Genomic DNA, 20,341 nt, shown 5'->3' with positions numbered 1-20,341 from the left:
TTTAATTGCAAGCAACACAACTAAATACAAAGTTTTTGCCCATTCATAATGACTGCATATACATTCATCACATACCTTCCATTCATTTGGAGAGATGAGACCTGATCATCTAGAGACATGCATACAGGCCTAATGTACATATCAAATATTAAACAGGCAGGTCTGGTTGAAGTGTCCGTATGCCAGTGTCTTCTCACGTCCTCAGAGATTAGATCTGCCTCCTTCCCTATTTCAAATACATTTACTTACTCATTTCGCTGCATACAGACCAGAACTTCCATCACAAAAGCCCCGAAAAAGCATTGCATAATCATTCCGAGCTATACATCACATGCTTGTACTTCAGTAAAAGTTTAACTTTCTGAGAAAATGAAAATAGCCCAGTTTAGGAAATTAATTTAGTTCATTCTGTGCTTGAAAGACCAGCTGTTTCATCATCTGTTCTGATTCGTAATACAAAGTGAGGCTTTTATTGCATGTGGTCAAAGCTAGCATTAGCATTAATAAGTTTTGAGCCCTTTAAAGAAATGCATATAGTTAAAAAATATATAGTTTATGTTTGATGTTCATCTGATGTTTTTATGTTACTTGTTTCAGAATGTTCAGAGAACATTCAAAAGTAACATTCTCGTAATGTTTTCAAAATTATAAAATGGAACGTTTCCTTAACATTCACATAACCAAGAAAAAACATTGAATTTTTTTAGTATTGAACGTTTAGGGAACATTTCAGAAATAAAATTTTCATAACTTAACGGGAATGTTAGTAACAACAACTGGTAAGATTATGTTTAATAAGTAGGCCTATATTTTTTGTTTTTAGCAATGCAATACGATAGTTTGCTATATTAACAGGATCAACAATGTCGTGAATCTTCAAACAGTCTTAGCAAAGGTTATTTGTATTACAATGAGGAGGAACCACAGATGTTTCAATGGCTGATAAATGCACAAATATATAATATATCAGTTCAGTACATCATTAATGTTGTTTATTTATAAACAGATAACTGAATTAATTCCTCAGGCCCACAGTAACCAAATACAGCAACAAAAAGGGAGCAGCGGGACAAACGACTGTTAGCCAAGAATCATCCATCACCATGGCAAACCTGCTTTTTCACTTCTTCTCCAACCATCCGTATCTTTGAAGAAGCTAAAGAGTCTGCTGGAACTGACAAATGCAACCTATGCCATGTGCTTATTTAAGAGCTGCCTTAAATTTGTTGGTTTTGCCACATTTGGACAGTTATCGCTCTAAATCCATGTGCAAAATTTTCTTTAATCAAGCACGTTTTGTAATTCGCGAGCATGTGAAGTTCAGCATGTTGTTTCGTCCTGCCATCCATCGTTTGTCCAGGAGTTTCCCTAATGGTCTGATTAAGATGTTTTCATTTTTAGATTGTGGAAATAGCAGCATTTTGATTCACTGACAGCTAATCTAACATATTACGCAGTGTGTTGTGATGGAGCGGCCTGCAGTGCATTGTGGGATGGCTCAGACCACGCCGCTGCTGAGGTATTCTTTCAGGCTCGTTCACAGAGGATAAAGGAAACCTTTTGTTGCTGTGAAAGGTTGTTCCCTAGCAACAGGGTTGCATTTGGAAGCCTAGGTAACGGTCAATAAATAACATCACTCTCAAGTTTCGGCTAGTTTGGAGATGGAGGTCTCGCTGCATCTTGTCTTACTTGTGCACCGAGTAGATTTGTGGGCCTTCCAGAACGCGCTTTAAACCCGCCGTATAACCCGTAGGTGTAGTTTGCATGATAATGAAAGAAACAAACCATTGCTTTAATTTGCTAATTAACATTTTTGAAAGTTATTTCACTTTTGGTGGTGTTTTGCAAAGATGCATGACTTGCATCACTCAACAACCATGCAGACTTTGGGAGGAAATGATAAACCGCTTAAACAAGTTATTTATTGACCCATATAGTGACTACAAGACGTCTTTAACAGATACATTCAAAACTAGAGGGAAAAGCCACTATGGAAATGCCGAACAGTGTTTTTTTGTTTAATATGAGCACAGCTGGAGGTTTGTGTAGTAATTGATCAGAATTGAATAATGATAAAGTTCTCAGTAGTGGATCAATTATAATATCCAGTATCACAATGGAAAGATGCTTGCTGCGTGTTGCAGGGGCAGGTTTGGCCAGTCTAATCAGCCTGAGCTGGACGGGGAGGTACTAATATCATGCACCACGAGGAATTCACAGCTTTAACAACAGACAAAAACTTACAGTTCATAAAACCATGCAAAATTCAATCATCATGCAATATTTCTTTTGCCATCTGAAGTTAATTGACAGTTATTTCTCAGTACAACCTGTTGCATGCCAAACCGAAAAATGTCTTAATGTATGTTCTTAAAGTTTTATTAATCACCTTTAACACTAACTTCACTTCTTTTATTTTTCATTTACTGTATATTTAGTATTTTAACTATAAAATATCAGCTTATACAAGTGCATCTAAAAAATGCTAATTTGCATTCTTTATATTTTATTTATTTACCGTTTTTAATTAATGTTGTCATGTAACAAATTATTGTTCATTTTCAAATAAATTCTTAATTTTCATTTTATATCAATAACAACAAAAATAATAATTTAGATTGCTTATATTTTATTATTACAGATAATTATAATTTTCCAAGATTAACTATTGTTTTTCATTTTATTTAACAATAATAATTTAATAACCATATTTTATTATTGACTATGATTATTATTTTCATTTGATTTTCAATAATAATAATAGTATTTTATCTACTTAGCTTAATATTATTATATTTTAATTACTGATTATTTAATTATTTTTGTGAACCCTATGGGAGAATGTTAATGCAGGTAGTTTGTCTAGATTTATATCTACTACTATTTACATTTCCTTTTTTAACTTCATTTTACATCCCATTGTTGTTTCTTTGTTAATTACTTTGCATAGTTTCGACAAACGAGTGTCCTGCGTCTTCCAGCCCAGATAAGATGCAGTTGTGTGTGTGTGTGTGTGTGTGTGTGTGTGAGATGCTTGTGTGTGGCTGCAGCTTCAGTAACACGCGTCCCCTTGGAGACTAGAGCAGAGCAGCACGTGATCCTCCGTGTCGCTGATCAGCTTTAGAGGAGAGAGAGAGAGAGCAGTGGGAGGAAAGCGAAACAAGCGTCTCTCCTCCCTAAAGCATCTCGGCGTGGGGGATTTGGGAGAGTGGGGAACTCAAACTCAAAGTTGACGAACTTTGCTCATCTTTTACAAACGCCATTTTGATTCCTCTCCGGAACAACTTTTGCAGCTTCTTTCTGTTTTTTCTTCCTTCTCTCTCCTCAGCTCATCATCTTCATCATCATCATCATGTCTCGGCGAAAGCAACCCAACCCCAACAAAGTCAAACGTAAGTTACTCTGCTCTCCTAAACACTCTCTCTTGGACCTGTTGTTTTGGTTTTGTGCGTTTATTTGATGTTTTTTGGCGTAACTTCGCGTTGGAAAGTTAAGAGGAGACTTTTTTCCAACTTCAGCTTCCTCGTTGTGCGAGAGACCTGATGCCCAAACCTGCTCCAAACAACGCCGTTTCTTTAAGACATCGCTGTGTTTGTGCGCACACAACTTTGTGGTTATCTTTACTAACTTTTATAAGTTTTATGGAAGTAGTTTGAAGCGGTGATGGGGTTCAAAGTCTGCTGGTGTTAGCTAGCGTTAAGCTAACGCGCCGCGGAGCATCACTTCGATCGCTATCGACTATAGAAACGGTCGTTTTTTATGTGTATACTTCGTTTTGTTTGCTTTTTTGTTCGTTTGGTCTAGTTCGACAACAACCTGTTGCGTCACAAAGTTTGTTTATCTCTTAAGCATGGCCTATTTTTGATGGCGAACCCGTTCAGGTAGTTGCTGAGGTAATTCGAGTAAAGTAACGACGGTTGGTTTGATCGTCGAAAGCGTTTTGTGATTCTGTCACATTGTTTAATCGCTGGTTTAGGACTTGTTAAAATGTCAAAGTGAAGAGTGTATATGTTGTTTCTGTAAGTTTTATTAAAAGCTGTGTGGTTGTGAAGTGAAGGAATGGATGATGATTAGATCATGGTTGCTAGGCATTAGTGTTCCGCCCCTCCTCGGTGAAGCAGAAACTGAGGACAGACGGAGGTAAACGTGGCAAATTCAATTTCGTGTCCGTATGCTTTTGAGATGCTTTTCCTGTGGTTATGTAGTCGAAAGTATCTTGCTTATTAGTATTTAAGCAAGGGTAGGCACAAGGCCTCAGGGAATCATCGATAAAATACTGCAACAGCATTGTTTATGCATGATATTGCATGACTAATAACAAGTGACTTACATTTCAGACAAATAGATTAGTTTGTGGATATATTTTTTTATGTCCCTTATGTCTGAAAATTATCATAATGACTGAAGACAAGTCGTGTTTGAAACTAGTTGTGATCTTGGAAGGTGTGTGTTGATTTGACATTGCAGAAATGTATAAATAATATAATGTATCTATAAATAGAGATCAGTAAGCGGAAAGCAAGTCTGGAGCTATTGGTGTTTATCACTCAACTTTCACCGTTTCTTCACATTTAGTTGTGGTACCATGGATAAGTTGGTACAAATGATTTTTGAATATAGTTATTTAGGTTTATTGTTCACAATATAATTTTTTTGTTTAGACTACTTCCAGGTTATGTTTCCTTCTTGAATTCGTGATATGTCATAAAAACAAACACAATATTCAAAGGAACGAGTTTCCTAAGGCAGCAATAGTTCCAAAACTAAGCCAAAGCATCTAGTTTTGAGCGTCACCGAGTAACACGCAAACAAAAAGACTGTCTGGAACAGCGTATTGTGAGCAACAGAGGTTTCTTTAATCTCTTGTCTCCAGCTCCGCTCCAGGTTTTCCATTGTGCACTCCTCCAGTGAAACATCTCCGACTTTCAAAAAACCCATTCCACTTCGCACCGCTTGCATACTCTAGCCTGGAGTGGACTGGTTCAAGTAATGCAAAGTCCCAGTACTGCTCGACCAATCACATTCGATGACCTAAACTAGTTTTGGGGTCGTGGCAAATAAAGAAGTTTCCTCTTGCCAGGGAGGAGAGGACGGATCCGGATGAGCAGTTCACATTCCATTACGAAATTCAACACTGGAGACGAGCAGAGTCTCGAGCTGCAGCAATCACTATCACTACACGGACATCATGCCTCTCTCCATCTCTAAATATAAGATCTTATGCAATCCCTTAAAATAAAAGCCCCACCTGATGTATTTAGCTGGACCACTAAGCACATTTTCTGTGCTTTTCTCTTAAATCAGTGATGTCTTATGAAGTTTGGCAGAGACTGGAGATGTTATGAGTAGGACCATACGGAGGCCTTGCAGCCTGTCTTAAAGGATCAGCTTGATGATGTTGTGGCTAAAGAAGGAGGATGTTTCCATGTAGTTTTGTTTGTTTCCTCTTTGGCTAAGGCTAATAGGAAAGTTCACTCTCATTTTTATTTTTAAAGGCACATTCTAGAGATTCAAAAGCATGTAGTCAAACAAACACCCAATTTTTTGTTCTTGGAGCTGTGCTAATGGAGTTTTTGAAGTGTCTAGTGTTTTTACATGTGGTATATAGCGAATTAAACCCCAAAGGAAGCAGACACCGATGCTGAACTCTCAGGGAAGTTTTCAGATTCTAGTTTGGCTACAGTGAATAGAAACCAATGTGATTTTTTTTTTTAATGCGTTTGGTGTTTTAAATGCATTTAGATGTTTCATACTGTATGCATTGTTCATACATTCTCAGACACTTGAAAATCTGGTGTCCAGTCCCTCTTGGGGTTTTTTCTAGTGCTAATTAAAAGTATATCACCCTCCCTCGGGTCTCGGTGAGTGTCCTGGGTATTGACATTATCTAAATTCATTATAGTAATCCCCAAGATACCTAGACAGCAGGCCTCGGTTGTGTCTGCCAAATGATAAACACTTTACAGCTCTGCTTTGCATCACTCAGATTTACATTTCTTTTTATTTTATTTTATATCTTCGATTGACCATACTACTTGAAATGCCTTGTGAATAATTGATCCCAGATTCAGTTGCATAAGGTGCATCTGAAATATCAAATCTTGTTATACCTTTTTGAGTACTAATGTTAGGCAGCTGGATCTGGTTTATGCATTCTTCATTCATTTATTCAAGATGTTTTGCTGCACTTTTTAGTGGTTTTATTGGTTACTAATGCTATTGAAGTCTAAATGAGACCTTGAAAATGTGCAACCTGATGGAGAGGGACCTGCTTTTGGCCCTAGGGCATGATGGGTTGGCCCTTTGGCTCCCAAGCTATATTTAGCCTGTCTTTTTTAGATAAGATTATATTCCATCCCTCCGTAAGGCATATAGCGGAGACAGGAACACAGCGGGGGAACAGCTTGGATGGAGTGATAGATGGAGGAGAAAGACCCCTAAGGTGTATTTGCAGTTGTTTCTACAAATTTGGCGTTTACCCATAAATATTAGGATTCTGTTGTAATTAACGTCACACAAAAGAACTGGATATTCAAATAGACCATCTCATTCAAGAATGGCAGCAATTAGTTAGAGATGCGGAGTTGTGGGTTTAATTGTTGTAGGGGTTTGTTGATTTTATTAGCACACAGAGTAACTGGTGTTTTATTAAAACGATTGGTTTATTTCAGAGTGACACAGGCTCGCTTCTGTCTGGTGGTCTGCACTAGAATAGTGTTGGGTGCTGACACTTTAGCCTCAGCTATATTTGTGGTTGCCCTGCTTGAAGTCCCTCATTGCCTACTGTTTGTTAATGCAATGCAAAAGAAGAATGCAGACATTTCATGAATGCTGCTCTGCCTTCTCACCGTGGCTCATTATTGTTAACAGCCTAGATGTGTCATATATGGGATGGAAGGCTTAACCTCAAAAATTTAACCAATCCTCTCTGTTATTGCAGGAGTTGTCATGGCCCACACAGGCAGCATTTATCTTTGGCTGTGAAAACATGAAAAACATGTTTGGTTCAGAAACAGTGAAGCTGCTGAAGAACTAGCAGTTGCGATAGATTTAGTTTAGAACAACTGTAATGCTTTACTGATCTAATAAATGCTTGCTAAGGCAAGGGTATGAATCGTTTGTAAGTTGCTTTGGATAAAAGTGTCTCATTAATGTCAATGTAAGCATCACTATTTTGGTTTTTCAAAACCATAATTATTGATCTTGTATACTTTGTGAGGCATCCACTCATGCGGCCTGTTGAGGTGAGTTTTTTATCTAACTGACAATAAAAAGATCCCATGGACTTAGATTAAAAGATGGACCCGTTGAGTTCTGCAAAGACAGAACACTCTGGCAAACGCATAACAATAGCCTAGTTCAGACTGTCAGCCCAAATCCGTTTTTATGCAAATCCAAATGAAATCCGATCATATTTAGATAGTCTGAACAACAGCAAACTACATGAAATCCGTTTCGAGCTGCATTCATATATGTTTTGGAATACTATTCAAATCGCATTCCTGGAAATCCGTTTCAGTCTGACCGGTCAGATCGAATTTAGCATAGCTTTTTCACATTCTAACACCACGTAAAATTTCATCAGACTTTTTGTAGAAAACATGCTGAATGTCTTTGCAGAACAAGCTTGTGTTGTTGCAAAGTCAAAGTCAAGCAGAAAAAGACAATATACTGCTAATACTTCTGCCGATGCCTCATAAGACGAAGTATAATACAGCGCGACGGCATCATGTTGTCATGCACTATTATATGATATTTTGTAGTATAAATAGTGTGAGTACCCTGATGATACACTAAAGTGTGAAAAACGAAGTTGGACTGAACTCAACTGTCGCAGATTTAATTACGTCACGAAGGGGTTATTGATGACAAAAATAGTGCATAAGTACATAGTACTGCATCATTTTGAATGCGGTTAATCAAAAAAGTGCAAACTGTATTGCTGTTGTTGTTGTTTTTAGCGCAGGCATAAGAACAGAATGGCATTGCCATAGAAACCAACGCACATTACATAAAATGAAAGAATGCTTCTGGACACGCAATTCAGATATGAACAGTTGCAATACACTGTGGACAGTCAGTCGTCTAGATCAGATATGCACAAAAACGGATTTGCACTGACAGTCTGAACGAGGCTAATGTGTTCTATACTGTAAGTCTAATTTGAATCTAGATTTATTGTTCAATAGCTTTTATCGAAAAGCTTCATTAAAGTGATTGTTTATCATGCTTTTAAACGCTGCAGGATTGTTAAGAACCTTTCATCAGAGCACTGACCCAATCATCTGCCATGTTAACTAGTCATCAGGCTAATGGGCCATAAGGCTCAATGAACACCTCTGAAGCCCTGTTACTGCGGCCCGTCTTATCACCTTTCCCCACTTCTCCCCCGAGCCGCTCTAACCAGCAATAATGTTGGTATTTGCTAAGAGTTCAAAGTCTAACCCAACGGCTATCACCGATGTGAAAGAATGTCACAATGGAGGAGAGGACAGGGCAGGGAAGGAAAAAATTGAGCTCTAGCAAGCTGAGAAAAGGAGAGGAAAGAGGAAGTGATACTTGCCTCTTCTCTGAGGTGGAGGGGGAAGAGATGAAGGAAGTGTTCGAACAATAGTGAGTTAGTCGCATGGCTGTTTTCCCTCTCTGAGATTCAGACAGCTCGACGGATACACTGCAAAAAAAAAAAGGCTTATCTTAGTATTTTTGTCTTGTTTCTAGTCAAAATATCTAAAAATTCTTAAATTAAGATGCATTTACTGCGATAATTTAGTTTTTTGCCTTGGAAACAAGACTAAATATCTTACGCCATTTTTGTTATGTAGTAAATGCATCATAATTTAAGATTTTTTAGTATTTTTCTCTTGTTTCCAGTAAAAATATCTAAGATAAGCCTCTATTTTTTTTGCAGTGTAGACCTACTTGTGGCTTTGACAGCGCTGGCTTCGTTTTTATAACTTTTTTTTTATATCTCTCTTACTTGTTGTTTCCTCAAGATAAGTGTTTAAACTAAATCTGAAGTGTAGGCCGACTGATGTACGGCTCGTTTTCTGTCTCCGCTCTCGTTTGCTCTCTCAAGCCTGAAGCTCACTCTCTTTCCCTCCCTCCCTGCCTGCCTGCCTCTCTCTTGCTGACTAAACAGTTTTGTCAGCTGGCAGTTGCTCGCAGGATTTGCGATAGCTTCTGGAGGCTGGGACGAGGGGGAAGGGTGGTACTCACAGGCAGCACTTGTTGCTTAGTGGAGCTGGCCGGGAGAGAAAAAGAGGGAGGGAGGGAGGGAAGAAAGGGTGGAACAGACAAGACGTGAGTGGTTGCAGAAAGAAAAAAAGAGGCCAGCAGCATCGCACAACCAGTTTCTGTCTGATTACGTGTGAGGGAGAGAGCGTGCAAAGGATACAGTTGCACTACTCGACGTCTTGAGCTGGAGTTGTGACGCCGTGCGTCCCAAAAAGGGTAGCTTCGTCGCATATTCTGCGTCTGACGCGTTTGAGGACATGCAGACAGGCCTTTGTGTAAACAGTGCAAATCTGGTGTTCTTATGTCAGGCGCTAATCGAAAGCCAAGAGGTGGTTGTTTGCTCCCGTCTGCTCAGCTGGTCTGCCACCCTGCCACTCGACGGGTAACAAATATAAACCGCAAGGATGAGCTGCCCTAATGACATGTTACCTGGCGGCCGCAGTGCATGCTGGAAGAAGATGTAATCCTGGGATGCAGCTCGGCAAACATGACATGTTGTCCACATGTTGAGCAGATCTGCTTATGGTCTTTGTTATTTTTGTGTGGCTCCGAAGATAAAAATTGAGTGTGATTATCATTAAGACAAAATATTGTTAATGTTAAAGTTTAATTTGTATTGTCATTGTACTAAAGTAATTTATAAAAATATGATCTTGAATATATAAAATATTTTGCAAAATATGAGCATTTTTTCTAAAATCAGGATTACAGAATTTACAGCAACAGAGAAACTGATACGCATGATGTTAGACTTGACAAGCAGATACATTCTTTGTGTGTTTGCATTAAACATTAAAATCAATCTCTTTAACATGTTCATTAATTTAAAATCCTTAAACCTTGTTTAGCCCTGGTTTAAAACTCCCTGCTTTAAGTCTTGTGACATGAAATGTGGAATTATTAGCAGACAGTATCATGGGAAAAAACCTAAAACACCTAGTAAATTTTGTGGCTGAAATATATATATATATATATATATATATATATATATATATATATATATATATATATATATATATATAAAAAGTTCATTTGAAATAGTTTTGAAGCGGATTAAATACAGATTTTTCCAAAATCAGTATTTAATTAGCACATTTGTGAAGATGCATTTTGACTGAATGCACTACAATTATACAAATTATCCTATTACTTAATTACCCAAACCTTATTTTCATTTTTTGTCAAAATGAAAACTTCAGTTTTGGTTTGTTAAAAAATAATTTCAATGCATCACGACTAGCCATCTCATAACAACACTCTGGCATAGCAGTGAGTTTTGCACTTTTTTTCACTAAAGTGCAGTGCCATGTGTTGTATTGAAAGTTGTGCTTTGTTTTCAGTCCATCCATGGTTTATATTTGAAGTCCCTCCATGTTGAACTCAAGTAATCAAGCTTCCCTGTAGCTGTTTATGCAGTGATGGATAAGAAACAGATAATTCAAGTGCATAACAACCTTCCCGGTCACCCCCTTCTTCAAAACCGAACCGTACACATACCCAACCGCATCCGCCCCACATCCACACACACACACACACACACACACACACAATGTCCTGCCATCTCCGCTCATGAGCTGAAAAAGTACTGTTGTTTGTTCTGCAAACACAGGACACACCTCGTATCCACAGAGACTGGAGCGCATGCCCCTAGTCCTGCTGAACCTCAGGCTCGTAAAGAAGTTAGAGACACACCTTCTTGCAACCTCTTGTGCAAACACATGGGCCTCCACCTGAGAGCATCCCTTTGCACAGCTGCTATGAGTGCAGGGGGGAAGGGAGGATGAGATTACTGGACTGGGCTTGGGATGGAGGCGGAGACACGGGGAGTGAGGGAAGTCAAGGAAGGGAGGAAGAACTCAAGGCTTTAAAACTCCACCAGCATTCCTGGTTCACACTTTCTTTAATAAAACTAGTCTTGCACCTGCAAGTTTAGACAAAACGGTTGGTCATATTTGACTTTAAAACCAACATTTCCACCAGACGTTTCCAGTCAGGACTGTCTGACTAAGATGCGTGTCAGTGTTATTAAGCCAGCAATGATACTGAAGATCTCTTCCTGATTCCACACCTGGTCCACTTAGTAAAAACTCCCAGAATCCGTCTCAAACCTTGACAGAGTCATCACACTCCTCGATGACAGCTCAGCCATTTTGAAATGACACCAGGCCACGCTCCTTCTGTTTAGGGACATCAGCATTAGAAAAGATAGGAGATGCTGATATGCTGGCTACTGTTTCCAAAATAAATGCGTCTTTGTGATGGAGCCGGCTGACGTGATGTGTGAGGGGGTTGGGTTAGAGAGGTCTAGGGCGCTCCAGCCCAATTTTGGGCTGCGAATTCAAATGGCCAGGTGAAAGGTAAAGGTGTGTCTGCCTCGCTGGTCTGGGGTTAATGGTACACCGTCTAGCTCCCATGGGAAACAAGGAGTCAATGGGACAGGCTCTGCTGACGCGCCCCTGAGGAGACGCCACAAAAGACAGCAAGCATGATTCTTTCTTCTCCTGAAACCTGGCCTTTCCCATCAGGGGCTGTGTACACAATGAGCAGACAGAAACGCTGCCTTCCTTCAACACCTATTTCACAGCAAGCCTACATGCTTGGATATTTCTGAGGGACCCACCCTGAAGACGTGTTAAAAACCATGAGTACAAATCAAGAATGTAAAAGTTAGTATCTACTTGAATGAATTTCACACCAAGAATAAGGAAACAAAAACCTGTTTTAGGACCATTACGTTGTCCTACTTTAGGCTAAATTTTCATTTCGCTTTCAATTAGCTAACTTTCTTTTGCTTTGGGGCTGAAACATAACCTAAACATTTCTTGAGAGTTTTTCATGAGATTCACTCACCAAAACCATCTCTCATAATTTGTGAACCAGACTTATTGTAGGGCCCTATGATTTCCGCAATGGGAAAATGCGGCTGGAATCGCGGAATCCTGTCATAAAAACTGAATTTACTGTATAATGCGGAACGTCACAGAACCTGCAAAATTTTGGACTGATAAATCAAAAGTAGTTCAGGACAGTTAAATGACAACACAATATGGACTAGTGTCTGTGAATATTAAGCCACAAAATACATTTAAATAGTAATCCTGTGTTCTGTGTGTCTCTGTGTGAATGAATGGCGCAGACACACGTTTTCGTTTACTACAGGCATACTGAAGCACCTGTGACACTTGCAGTGTTTACAGTCTCTGCCGCCTCAATATATGAGTACAAGAACACATGAACATAATCTCAAGAACTTCTCTGAGAGTCACTTCATGAGCATTTTACCATTTCTTTTGAGAAAAGCTATTGTCATATTATATGCAAACAGCATATAGGTCTTAACAGCAACCTGCCAAAATAAAAGTTTGCTTAACTTGAAGAAACTGTGACAAATATATTACTTAATGTAATGATAGTATTAATACTAATAATAATTATTAAAACATACATTTTTAGGGAATATTTACCAGAAAAAAATGACCAGAATATACTGTAAATGTAAATACACAACACAGTATTTCTGGAACAAATAAATAAAATAATTAATAAATTAATTGGAGATGGCTTGGATTATTACAAGTTAATGAAACCATTAAAATGGAATCCAGAAAAATAATGAAAAACAAAGTATTTGGTAAATAAATAAATAATATAAAACTGAATTTGAGAAAAGAAAAACTTTTCATAGGGCCTTAATGTTTTTTTTTTTTTACTTTCAATAAATTTCTGTTAAATTTAGACCATGCTTTTTGATGAATAATTTAATTTAACCATTAAAACACAGTCTAGAAAAATTGGCAGAATTTTTCTCCTGGGCAATAGCTGGTTGGATTTCGCTGTGTGCCTCCAAACAACTGTTTGTGTGAATGCAGTATAATCTGACCTGTCTGTGCCTGTCAATGAGATTATAAGAGCGGATGAGTGGTAACTTCCACATTACAAAGCATCTTCATTAGAGTTAGTCATCAGAAAACCATGTGAACACATCTACTTCTTTCATCTAGTTTCCACCCATCCATCTAGCACCTCACAAAACTTGTCTGTCCAAGGAGTGTTATCATTAACCAGGGAGTTAGGATTCCACTTGTGAACTTTGTTACCAAGTGCTTGGGGAAAAGTAGAGCAGAGGCAATAATAAACTTAATCAGAGAGCAAAGATGATAACCAGGCTGTTGATTGGCTCATGGGAAGACAAGATCAAGGGTCCGTATGAAAGTACAGACTTTACAAAATGCACGTCAGGGCTCTGACAAAATGGCTGCTTTGCTCATCCTCACGGGTTATGGTCACTACTAGCCTGTATTTTGTGGTTGTGCAAGTTGAAATTGATGAGTTTAGGAATTACATAAATCTTTTGAATCTCATGCAGATATTTAATGACAGTCATAATCTTCAGCACATCAAGCTCAAAAGCTTAAAGCCTCCTCATTTGAATGAAAGGTCCTTCATGCGCCCTTGGTGTTTGATGTGCAACACGTCTGTTTTGTCTCAATCAATGTTGCGTAACTAGTCATAAAGTGGGTAGTGTCCCTGTATTGTCTTCTCCAAGATTGCGCTCATTTCATTCTGTCATAATTTTTGAACAAAGTCAGTGGGCTGCTGATAAGTTATAAAGAAAGTTACAAAGAAATTGACAAAAAAAAACTTTTATTAATCTCACAAGATTTGTTGCACTTTTGTGTTGTTCTGGCTTTTAGATCCCCATAGGTTTGTTCCCACATTTCAGGTGTTACTTCATTTAAAGCCTTGCCTAATGATGTCAGGATGATGATTGGTCACTTCTGAGCCGTGGGTCTGTGTTTCATGGCTTGCTAAGGAAATGGCCTATCCCACAAGGCTGTGTGTGAGTCTGTTAAACCTCTGCAGAACAGGAAACGGTGGATACTGGATGTTTTTTCAGGTTCTCATAATTATGATAACTATTGTGCTACATTTAATTGTTCATCAGAACTAGTGAAGTAAATGGTTTCAATCTTTGCCAGACTGAAAGCAGACAGGAAAAGTTCTCCTCAGTTCTGCTAATCTGGCTCTTTTGTTAGTGGTAAATATTAAATACTTAATCAGGTCGTGCTCTAAGAACCTCGCACCAAGAAAAAAGTGTTTAGAGCTCAAAATCAGTGGAGGAAACCAGAACTTTTTCCATTGTTGAGTCATGTGACTGTTTCGGCTAAGCCTGCTCGCCTTTATTTGAAACTTGTAATTGCCACTTTCTGCATGTTTTAACCCCTATTATCCTTTCAGGACCTCACAATGTTGAGGGCTGTCACCCACCCACCAGTCTGTACCCACTCTGGTGCCGCCTTACATCTGATGGGACCCTCTTTTATCAATGTGTGGGCAAACATTAAGGGGCCTATAGAGATGTAAATGAGGCCTTTGCTGCCCTGCAGCCGAAATGCTGGTGCCCTAACGCCTCTACAGACTGTCATGGAATTACAAAAGAGATTGGTCTGTAATGACCACGGTCCGTCCTTTGACTGCTGCCTGGCTTGTGTACTTTCTTTCATTTCTGTACCGGCTGATGTCATTCAGATTCGTCATTTAAAGGTGGTTTCAAGCTAATTGACACTTAAAGGACAATACAAGCATGAATAGCAGCATGCTGTGATGTCTACTGGATAACATTGTGCATTTGTGTACTTTACTCCCAAATTGAGTCTTTTGAGTTTTACATAATCGTTTAAATGTACGTATTGAGATACTTTGTTAGAATTAAAGTATTTAAATGGATAACGTAGAAGGGTTGGAGCTCCAAATTACATGATATTCAGCCTAATAGTCATTTTCACCAGCATTACAGTAAAAATCAGATTAAGTCTGATTGTGAAATGTCATTCACTATAACTAAACCACAAAAGTCTGTGTAAAATAGACTATATAAGTACTATAAAATATAATTGCAGAGTTTGTAGAGTTATGATAAATGATCACATTGTATGATGGCTAGCTAAAATATAGGTGTAACAAAGCTTTCATTTCAATCAATTCAGTTTCAAAGCTTAATTGACCCTTTTTCTTGTATGGAATGGCATTTGGTGATTACAGCAACATGCATTGAATGAATTGAATACTCTCACATCAAGTTCTCGCTTTTGGCTCGTTCTTTCTTTGTAGACGGCCTCTACAGCCTTTTGTAGGATGGTCAGCCTGATGCTAAACACCAAGCTGCCACATTTAGGGAAAGAATTGTGACTTTAACGCTCTCGGGCCAGCAAATTCTCCTATGAAGTTCCAGCGCCTCCACCCCCCCATTCTAGATGAATCGCTCCCTTGTAGGAGCGTGTCCTCAGGCAGCCGCCTATGTAGAGACAGCCCTGCACAGCAACTCTGGAGCAGTACGAAAGGGAAAAAACAATGTGACTCTTATTTCAGGCAGGGGAGGGGGGCCGTACGTGATGTGATGCTAGGGAGTCGTTTCGGCTCAGCCGAGAAGCCCAGCGCGTCAGCACACACTGGAGTGTGATGGATGACCCCTGCTGCAACTGCCGGCCTGGTTGTCACTCAGGCGAATGGCAATAGCAAACAGCTGGCAACCCGGGGCGCGATTGGCCGAAGGGAGTCACATGGGTTGGCTTTTGGGGGCAGAGCCTTAAAAGTGTGGGTGGCTGACGGCCGTCACAGCACCAGTTGGCTGATGTTTTGGCCTTGTACTTTAGCCTGCATCCTTGCTTTAGAGTTTAGGCCATGTAACATTGTAACAGGAGCCAAAAGGGGGCCGGAGGGGAGGTGCAGAAATGATAGAGCGATTAAGTGAAAGAAGAGAGAGTGAGGTAGTGCACAGTGACTGACAATAACATCGCTGTCAGAACTGGGTCCAGTAAGCGTATTCACAAATCTTGCTTTAGATTTTCTCACCCAACAAGCTTCTTCTTCAGGGGAGGGGAAAAGGCAGCCTTGACAGCCACAAATCATGCATGGTCACTGCATGTCTGTTTATGTGTTCACGTATGAGCCACAGCGAGATGTTCTCAGCATCAGCTCAATGAAGGCTGTATTCTTCTTGGCTTCACAAAGAGCTCTATTATAGCATGCCGTAAGAGGCATATCTGCCTAGTTCTGTCAAACACCCCTCCAGTGGTTTTCCTACTCTTAGTCTTCCAAATAAATGATGGAGAACCCACGTGGCAGCTCGCCAGCCTCAAAACCTGACTGGCTAGCACATTATTTACAGTGACTCAAATTGTTCTGACTTTGGTAGAACTAAAATGCTCTACAGAATGTGTTTTAAATTTGTTTGCACAACTTTTTCAGAATGATAATGATGTTGGTTTTTGCAATTTTGTTCGCTTTGAATTAGGGCTGCACGATTAATCGAAAAAAAAAAACGCGATCTCGATTCATACATAAATGCGATCTCATTTCTAAATGACGGCGATTCACTTCCGTGTATTTCCCTGCATTCAGATCATGCTGCCGTTGAGAAACAGTTGCGACACGCTTTGATCTCGCCGCCGCGCGGTCACGTGATTCATGGAGCTCTCAATAGTTCCAAACAGCTCCGCGCTGTCCATAGGTTTGAATGGGATTAATCGGGTCAGACAACAACAAAGTAACAACGTTTGTCTGTGGAGTTTAATGGAAATAATATTAATGGGTTTTTCTTGTTTAACTATGGAGGAGTAAAAACATAGTACAATGCAAAACAGGATAAGGCGGTTACATTTCTTTGTATGCAAAGTATAAATAGTGTAAACTGCTTAATAAAGATTGGAGACTTGAGGCATGACTTTGTGTGTTTTTGTGTTACACTTATTCCTGTGGATGTGCAGACTAATGATGAAATAAATTATGCTTATTTAAAGAGTATAAGAAATCTAATTAGTATGTAAAATGTGTTATTGTATTAATATATATTTCTTCATCTATGGTCATCTATTATTCACATTTTAATACAGTTATGATAACTAGTTTAGTTATTGTAGCTAGTGTATCTATAATAATATAATGAAAATCTAATAGTCTCACTAGCTATTATCTAACGATAAACATTATTAAACCTGACGACATGAAAATACCACTATTAATTACTATTCAAGAATAGGCCAGCTAAGGCGTTAAAATATTTTAAAAAGGAGTTATTTCATCAACTTACCAGTGAAAATGCTCCAAAGATACTGAAATAAATGGGGTTAATTCAACTTCCTTCAGGGAGAGAAAGATTACAGAAAGATGTAAAACAACTAGCATCAACTAGCATCTGGTTATGATCACTATTAAGGTGTTTCTCACGTTATCTAACTGCAAATATAGCATATACTGCCTATTATCTAAAAATAAACATTAACTATAACGCGTTTCATAGAATACAAATACTGGTCAGATTTCCGAGAGATAAACTAAGCGTTAAAATGGCAAAAAATGCTGTAATTTCCTCAAATTTCTGGCGACTGTGCTTGAGAAGCACTGAAATGAAAAGTTTTCAACTTCTGCCGCGTGCAATGCCAGTGAAGCGACACGAGGGACCCACAATTCAGTTTGGCAACGCTTGACGTCACTCCATTCAAAGTAAACGAGAGGCGTTGACGCCGACGCCCCGTGTGAATGTGAATATTTTTATTTATTATTGTTAATGTTCTCTTATGTTCAACAACTTAAAGCTTTAAAATTATTCACTTTAAGCGGTCTAAAATAAAGAAAAGAGACAAGTTTTTGTTACTCCAGCACTTTATTATACTGAATGTCCTGTGGGCTTTTTTTTTGGGGGGGGGGGGGGGGGGGGGTTGTACTTGAGTGCAATACATTTTGGTTGAAAAAATGAGAATCGTGTAAGAGAATCGTGATCTCAATTCCCATGGAGAAAAATCGTGATTCAAGTTTTAGCAACAATCGTGCAGCTCTACTTTGAATGCCGCTTCGTGCTATTGCGAGGGAATCCCTTTGCAGTAATAGTGCATTCACTCAGATCAATTTCAGGATGTGTGTGCACAGCATCGTGGGCCTCTTTTTCAGGATGGCTTGTAGGAGCTTGCTGGTTTAACAGGACTGAAAAAAGCCTGGAGGTACCCCCACACACCTCCTCCTCTTCCTACTCCTTGTCTCTTTGTGTTCTCAGGTGTACAGTGAATTTAGAGTCTACTTCATGAAACCGGCAGCCACACCTATACCTCAACAGTGCATAAAAGAGTTATCGGAAGCATCTCTATACTTTTATTGCAAAGCACAGTTTGGCTAACACCACTTTATAAGCCAAACCTTCAGTCATTCTGCGGATTTTTAGATTCATTTAAAATAAAAATACGTGCATTCATGCCGACGAAAGTGCTCAATACCCAAAAAAGATTTTTACTTTTTAATTTTTACTTGGTGGTTACGCCACATGATATTAAATTAATACATTTGTTGATAATAGTATGTTTTTCGAAACCTTCGGAAAGTAGATTTTTAGAGACTTGATGTGTTTTAAATTGGATGTTCCCGCCTCTTTACCTGAGTCACTTTGAATTCTGAATTAATTGAACTCAAAGTCAGCTTTAGGCATGCTTTGAACATTCTTTTTTTGCCTCCAGTTGTTGATGCATCCTTTATCACCAATGATGTTCAAAGAATAGTTGAACAATGGTAGATGTGAGTTGTACATCTACAGGACCCAAACCTAATTTAGTTGTTCTAGTCACTGATGTGAGCCATGTACACAGTGAGGTTTGGAAAGCCCTCTGTGTGCCTCTGGATTTATGGAGCCGAGCTGTCACTGCTGCCCCTCGATGAATGTTCCATTTGTTGCACAGATAGACAACTGTCAAAGGAGAACGGCATGGGCCCAGTGCATCCTTTCTGCCATAAAAGCTGCCACCAGCTCTGCCGAGAGAGGGGGGAATTGGGGGGAAATGGGCGGGAGATAGGAGGAATTCCCATGTGACTGCTTCCCAAGAGGATTCTTTTTCCACGGATGAATCAAAAGTTCCAGTTTTGCACATATGAAACAAAATTGAAGAAAAAAAACTTGTACTGTTGAGTACAAAATCCAGACCTTTAATCACTCAAATTAAAAAAATGTTGCGGTTGCACAAAGCAGATGTCTTCATATCCACGAATAGCAGTCAAAGCCAGTCAGAGAGAATGGCATCTTAGCAAGTCGGACAAGGGAAAGATCTCTTCGTCTTCCTGCAGGAACATGTCTGCTAAATAAAGGAGCGATCAAAACAACAAGAACAACAGAAGGGAAGGAGATTAGATGCGCAGATCCTCCTTTCACCCAGTCCTCTACACCTCACGCACTGTTTAACCAGAGTAAGCCTGGGATGAACGTCCCCATGTAGTCTTGCATCATTGTGATTCTTCTCATTCACGGCTCTTGTTTCTCCTTCAAGGAAGCGTTCTAAAATGGCTTCCCTGTCTTGGATGGATTGGTGGGGACAGCGATATTCTTTGAGAGTGGTTGTGCACACACACGCCATCTGTAATGAGGGTGGACAGTGTATGCTTTTTCCAGGCAGCTGTCAATGGCACACTGATCTGTCAGCATGGACCCTGCTTCTGCACTCCTCTGTAACTCACACCACCGCTCTCCACAGAAACCGGGCATGAGCCAGCGTCTGTCTTCGTTTACAAGAACTCTATCTTAGTAAACCCAGCCTCTCTTTTGTGAGAGAATGCAGTTTTTCTCTTTCCGCCCATGCATATTTGCATGGATATGGAGATGAGCCTGAATACGAGGCAGTCCTGTCCTCAGACCTCGCTCATGTGATCAATCGACTGCTCTTGCAGTACCCCACTGTGAAGTCTGGCCAATCCGAGGCACCATATGTGTCCTTTAGACCCAAATAAAGGCCTGCCGTCTGCAAGAACGAAGGGTCTAAGACTTGTCCCTGTCGCAGGCACCTGTGAGGCTTGACAGCTGAGTCTTCCGTTGCCAAGGACCCCTCAATTTGCATGCTTGTTTACATCATCTCTTAACCTCTGAAGAGCCAGGAACTACCGAGCCTACACCACAGCTGGGACTAGAGGTCCCCCAACCCCCTTAAAACATCCAAAGAACACATGTGCACCAAATCTTCTAGTGTATCCTTGCAACCCTTAAAGGACCTGTCTTAATACCATTGAGCAAGAAAAGGCAACATGTTTTATGATTTGGAGGCTTTGAAACATTTTTAGTGCATCTGAGATGCTCGCA

At 39.5% G+C, this 20,341-nt stretch overlaps 1 protein-coding gene across 3 annotated transcripts in view; it reads left to right on the top strand.

Annotated features, from left to right (window-relative positions):
• The first annotated feature begins 3,084 nt into the window (after window positions 1–3,084).
• rreb1a (ras responsive element binding protein 1a) overlaps window positions 3,085–20,341 on the top strand; it is a 52,799-nt gene continuing 35,542 nt past the window's right edge. For 2 of the 3 annotated variants that reach the window (XM_079409429.1, XM_079409427.1), the window contains exon 1: window positions 3,123–3,392. Coding sequence is in view for 1 of the 3 variants with exons in the window: in XM_079409427.1 (XP_079265553.1) it covers window positions 3,353–3,392 (40 nt within the window). In the remaining 2 variants the exon portion in view is untranslated. Of the gene's footprint in view, window positions 3,393–20,341 lie in introns of all 3 variants that reach the window. The other variant, XM_079409428.1, reaches the window with a different exon arrangement.

The sequence above is a fragment of the Barbus barbus genome, assembly GCF_936440315.1.
Source record: "Barbus barbus genome assembly, chromosome: 46".
NCBI classification, from domain to species: domain Eukaryota; kingdom Metazoa; phylum Chordata; class Actinopteri; order Cypriniformes; family Cyprinidae; genus Barbus; species Barbus barbus.
Note: the sequence above shows the minus strand (reverse complement) of the source record. Positions and strands in the feature narration are given on the sequence as shown.